The 6,142-nt window shown below is 36.9% G+C and overlaps 1 protein-coding gene across 1 annotated transcript in view; it reads left to right on the top strand.

Annotated features, from left to right (window-relative positions):
* Dazl (deleted in azoospermia-like) overlaps nucleotides 1–6,142 on the top strand; it is a 19,586-nt gene that overhangs the window by 653 nt on the left and 12,791 nt on the right. Inside the window, exon 2 of the mRNA XM_013022105.1 lies at nucleotides 192–464. Within this exon, the coding sequence (XP_012877559.1) occupies nucleotides 192–464 (273 nt within the window). The remainder of the gene's footprint in view (nucleotides 1–191; nucleotides 465–6,142) is intronic.

Below are 6,142 nucleotides of genomic sequence, written 5' to 3'. Positions count from 1 at the left end.
GGGGGGAAGGTGGCGGGAGGACCTGGGACAGGCCCCGGCCCTTTGCGTGCCACGTGCACGACGTCGGCGTCAGTGCCGCCGCCACCTTCACGCTTTCCCGCCTTCCGGTGCGCCTGCTGGGCGGGGCCGCGTCAGTGTCGTCAGCGCCCGGGGGCCAGTTTACGTAGCCACTCCCACTACGCGCTGCCTAGGCGGAGCCTCAGCCGCCACCTCCTCGGAGCCGCGTGAAGCCTATGGGCTCCTCGAAGGGGGCCACTAGAAGTCGGTGCCTGCCTGCTGCTGTTCCACATCCTGGGGCAGGGTGGGCTTGGAGGAAGCGGGGAGCAGTTGCAGAAAGCTGTCTGCTGCTGTGGGTGTTGCCACGTGGGAGCAGGCATGGAACTGTCCCGAAGGCCCCAGCCACCAGCTCGTCCTTAAAACACGGCAAAGACCCTGGTGGTGGCGCCTTCCTAAGGTGGCATCAAGTACTAAATGGTGTCTTGCCGGGGTTTGGGATTGTATCCAGGAGTGTTTCGTTTGTATTTATCTTTAGCCTTCCGCCAAAGTGCGAACTATTTTTTAGCTACATGTGCGTTACGCCTATACTTTCTATTGATATACACAAGTTGGGGCGGCACTGGGGTTTGAATTCTGCCTCCTGCTTGATGCACAGGTGCTCTAGTCCTGTCGCCGTAGGTAGATTTCTTTGAGGCATACTCTAAGTGAGTTTTAATAAACGCAGGGAGAGGAACAACAGCTAGGTGCACTGGAGGTGGGAGATGGAAGTTCTCGGATTTAAGGCCAGCCCCAGACTCATTGAGAGACCCTGACGTAAAAGTAGAACAGAAAATCCGAACTTGACCAAGGATAATTATATGTTGTGCATTAAATATTCTCTCCATTCTAGCAGTAAAGAAAAGGAATTTATATATCATTTACATTATGATAGAGGCATTAAAAGGTTAAAATTACATCATGTACATAATGTAATAGTGTAACTTTCAATACGAGTTATGAATTATTATTGGTGTTTTTCCTCTTCGTTATTATAAGATTATATTTCTCACTTGAAAATTAAGAAAATAGAGCTCTACCTTAATCTCAGCTTTTGCTTGGGATGGAAGGGGGTGAATATATACATACTTCCTGTTATTTCTACATATAGATAGCCAAGTACTTTTTAATGGTTCCATGATGTATGTTTTTTCACAACTTACGACTAATGTAGCTTGGATTATCCAAAGATGTTTTTAAATAATTTAGAAAAGACAATATAAAATAGTGTACCATTACATATTTTACCAAATTTCCTTCTGATGAACAATTTTCAATATCAAAATAAATACTATAGTGCATATTTGTTTATAAATATTTTGAAATGCTTATGCTTTTAAGATAATTTGCCAGAAGTAGAAGTGCTGGATAAAAGTGTTGTTTAACCTTTTTACATTTTAAGTTTTTCCAAGGTAGTTGAGTTAAATCTTGTACCAGTTTATTTTTCTACCTAACAGTGCAGAGAAATGTTTTCTCCAACCCCTTTCTAATGAGAGGTATTAAAATATTTGAAGTTATCAACAACTGGAGAGTATTTCACTTACGTTAATAGGAAATTTCAAATTTTGTGTTTCTGGTAGATTTTTTTAAATTAGAAAATAAAGCTGTAGGGCTGGGAAGGTGGATCAGTGGTAGAGCGCTTGCCTTGCATGCATGAGGTCCTGGGTTCGATTCCTCAGCACCACGTAATCAAAAAGAAAAAAGCCAGAAGTGGCGTGTGGCTCAAGTGGTAGAACACTAGCCTTGAGCTGAAGAGCTGAGGGACAGTGCCCAGGCCCAGAGTTCAGGCCCCACAACCAGACCCAAAAAAAAAAAGAAAAGAAAAGAAAGCTGTATTTTTTCAACTGCTTTCTCAATGATAAAGTACCAGAATTCCTAATAATGAACCATCTTTGCATTTTAATATATTGCTAAGACTTTGCATCTCTGAAAATGGGCAAGGGTTTGTGCCATTTTGAGGCTTTATTTAGATGATGTTAATCATCTTTTTTTTAAAGCAGTCCTGGGGTTTGAGTTAAGAGCATTGGGCTTGCTAGGCAAACACTATCACTTTAACCACATTCCCACGCCTTCTAAAAACTTCAAGGAAAATCTTAAACTATCTTTCTCCTGTGCCTCTCTTATGATGTGTATAAACCTCGTTATCTGTTATTTTACTATTTAAAGCCAGTAAAACTGATCCAGGCCATGAGTGTTGTAATCTTTTTTTTTTTTTTTGGTCAGATGTGGGACTTGAACTCAGGGTCTTGGCACGGTCCCTAAGCTTTTTTGCTCAAGGCTTTCTACCACTTTGAGGTCTTTTGAGTGCTTAATTGGAAATAAGAGTCTCTTAGCCTCCTAGGATTAGAGGTATAAACTGCCATCTGAATGTTCTAATCTTAGGAATACTTGTATAGTTGGGTGCAGGTGACTCATACCTGTAATCCTGGTTACTCTGTAGGCTGAGATATGAGGAGAAAAGGTTCAAAGCAAGTTCAGGCAGTGAGTCTGTGAGACTGTTAACTCCAACTAACCTGCAAAAACCTGGAAGTGGAGCTATGGCCTAAAAAAGAGAGTGTAAGCCTTGAGCAAAAAAAAGCTAGGGTCAGTGCCCAATCCCAAAGTTCAAGCCCCAGGATTGGCATTGGCATGTTTGTGAAGATTTACATTTATCTAGAAAGTAAACTAATTGTTTTAGATTATCAGAAACATTCCAACAGAGTTTAAATATAACATTCTTACCATCTGTGGTCATACTCCTATTATTGTGTTTAATACTCCTTTTGATTAAAATTTTTATTACCTTATTTTTTATGCATTTTTATTCTTCCTTATTAATCTTGCAAGATTACTGTATTGCTTGGATACCCCTAAACTGAGAGTCCATTCTTGGGTTTACTTTTTTTTAATTTTTATTTTGTATTTTCTTAATTTTAGCCTTTATTTTGGTATAATTTTTCCTATTGCTATGGATTCATTTTGATGACTACAAATTACAGGCCTTTTCTGGCCAGTATATATAGATCTCAAGTTTTACTATAGAGAATTTTTATATCATGGCCTCCAAGCTCACTCCTATTTTTTATCCTAATATTTCTTGTTACAAAAATCTACCAATCCATCTGAAATATAATAAAAATAATTTCATATTATGTTTAATGCAGATTCTTTTCAGTATGATATCAATAGCTAGGATTATACTTTCTAGTCAGGCACAGTGGTGCACACCTATAATCCCAAATACTTAGGAGGCTGAGGCAGGAGAAGGATCAGTGGAGCACAGCAGTTCTAGGCTAGCCTAGAACTGGCCAGCTGGGCCACTGGTGGCTAATGTTTGTAATCCTAGCTACTCAGGAATCTGTGTGATTCATTTCCAATCAACAACCAGAAAGCCAAAAGTGGTGCTGTAGCTCAGAGGCTTGCAGAGCACTTAGCCTTGAGCAAAGAGCTCAAGTTCTGAATTGAAGCCCCAGACTAAAACCAAAAAGAAAAACGCCTAGCCTGAGCATTCATTTGTAGAGTGGTTTTGACCATAGTTTCAAAGCACTAAAGATTGCCCACCAATCGTGGGCATTTTTATGTAATTACTAGACAAAGTATAAACAGTAGTTTAAAAATTCCTACTATTGAAGTCTTCTGAAAAATGGAGCATTTTTCTTTGTTAGCTTTGAGCGCCACCTGGTGAATAGGGCCTAGAACATAGTGATGCCTGCCTTAAGATGTTATATTACACTATTAAAGTGAATTAATTTTACTTATATTTACTGTCCCACTTAACCAGACAGCTGATTCGAAAGACCTAATCCCAAGTTAGAATTTCTATTTCCACCTTACTAAATTGCCTCAAATGTCCATTTTTATAAATAGAATATACTAACTTATAGGACAACAGAAATCTCTTCTAACCGTTTCATTGTTCAAATAATAGAAATTGAGAACCCAAAAAGACTTATTCATGTTTCAACAGTATCTTTCAACAATAATGTTCCTCTTCAATTCTGGTGACGTTATAAGATTTTTCAGCTACATCCTTATTCAAATGTTTGGGAGGAGTAATTCTTTGTTGTTGGGGGCTGTCATTTGCAGGCTATTTAGTGATATCCCTGATCTTCTACCTGGCTAGCGCCTGGCATATTTTAAATGCCTGTGTGGCACAAAATCTTTTCTCATTGAAAATTAGTGCCTAATTTTCACTAATGATTTTCTACCTGGATGTTACACCTCTAGAAAACATTGATACATTATGGTGCAGACACTAATAATACAAATTTATCAAATAAAATTGTATCCAAAGCTTATCTATAAATGGAAGATTGATGAGAAAGAAGGAAGTTAGAAACACTGCTTTGGTGTATGTTGAGAAGGGAGTGTTACTGGAGATTGAATTCTAGGAGTCTCTGGCTTGCTAGGCAAACATTCTAACCATTTGAGCCACACCCAATCCATTGACATTTAATTTGTTTACAAGTAGGGTTTTAACTTTTTTGTACCAGCCAGATTGGGACTGTGATTCTCCTATTTCTATCTCCTCATAGCTAGGATTATAGGTATGCATCAGCTTTTGTATTCTGGATTTTTAAATGAATTAATTGACATAAGGTTGATTATTTATAAGGAAATATAGTCAAATTTCAATAGTCCAAAACAGTTTAATATAGTCACAATTAGAAAAAATGGAATTATAAGACTTTTGAAGGAAAAACTTTTTTGAAATGATTTTTTTACTCTGGCACTTCTTTATCATGAAATATCACAGTATCATAGTTAAAGGAAGGAATACAGAAATAGTAAAAGAGAAACAGAACATTAAATGTAAGCCAAAATAAATAAAGAAAAACAAAAAGACCCTCAACTTTAGTGACTTGACAATTTTGTTTTCATTTATAAAATTGCTCTGGTAATCTTTTTTGTTTTTAAACATACAGGTTTTGTCTTTGGGTTCCCCCTCTTTCTTAAACAAGACTACACAATAGCCTTTTCATTCTCTTGCAGCTTTATTTACCTCTTACAGTCAATTACTTCATGAACTAAATAGGTGTTTCATAAGGCAGTTTCTTGAAATTTTATTAAACTGATACAAAATAAGTATTAAATCTAGAAAAGAAAATTATTGAATGTAAATTCAAATAACAGGACACTTCATTAACATATTACTTCATGAGTTCACTTTAATTTCTTAATTTATCCAGAGATAACACATCTGGCAAGTGTGTGGCTTATAACCTAGTAAGGTACATGAATCTAGACTAGATTAAAACACTTAATGTTTCATTGTGCTATTATTATCTCTCCAACATATATGTTACCAGTAAATTATGCTTTAGAAAAATTCACTATTAATTTTAGAGTCTTGTATGTGAAGACTAAAAGCAGTTCAGAACAAGAAAATAGTTATAGGTATGGTTTTCTTTATCTGAAAATAAAGATGGTATGATATCATTCATATCAACTCACTGTGAAAATTAGAACTGTCAATAGGAATGCTTTGGGGTTACTTAGGAAGAAAGTGTTATTACAGAACATGTTTTGAACACCAGAACATTAGGGACAAGTATTATAATACTCTTTTTATGAGGAACCTGTGATATGTAAGCAATTAAGGTTTTCCCAGTCCATTTTTAAAGTAAAAAGAGTACTAACAATACTAAAGTTGTAAAACTCATGTGAATTTTGATGAATAAAAAGAGGAAGTCAGGTAAGTGTTGAAGATTAATGCTTTTTCTTAGCTTTTTTTTAATTTTTAAAAAGTATACTTTATTAATGTACTCAGTAAAATGAAAATCTGTCAATACAGAACAAAATGATTTTAATAATATTTGTTTTTCAAATCGAATATTTGCAACCCATTCATGTTGTATTTTCATGAAGTACACGGTCGGTATTATTCCACAAGATTATTGTACAAGATGATCAGTAGCAGCTGGTATAAGTATTACATCCTTTTATTTAAAATGTTATGCCTGGGGCTAGGAAGGTGGCTCAATGATAAAGCGCTTGCCTTGCATGCTTGAGGCCCTGGGTTCGATTCCTCAGCACCCATAAGCAAAAAAAAAAAATCCGGAAGTGGTGCTGTGGCTCAAGTAGTAGAACGCTAGCCTTGAGCTGAAGAGCTGAGGGACAGTGCCCAGGC

The sequence above is a fragment of the Dipodomys ordii genome, unplaced genomic scaffold (assembly GCF_000151885.1).
Source record: "Dipodomys ordii isolate 6190 unplaced genomic scaffold, Dord_2.0 Scaffold60, whole genome shotgun sequence".
Classification (NCBI taxonomy): domain Eukaryota; kingdom Metazoa; phylum Chordata; class Mammalia; order Rodentia; family Heteromyidae; genus Dipodomys; species Dipodomys ordii.
This window is presented reverse-complemented; position numbering and strand designations above follow the sequence as displayed.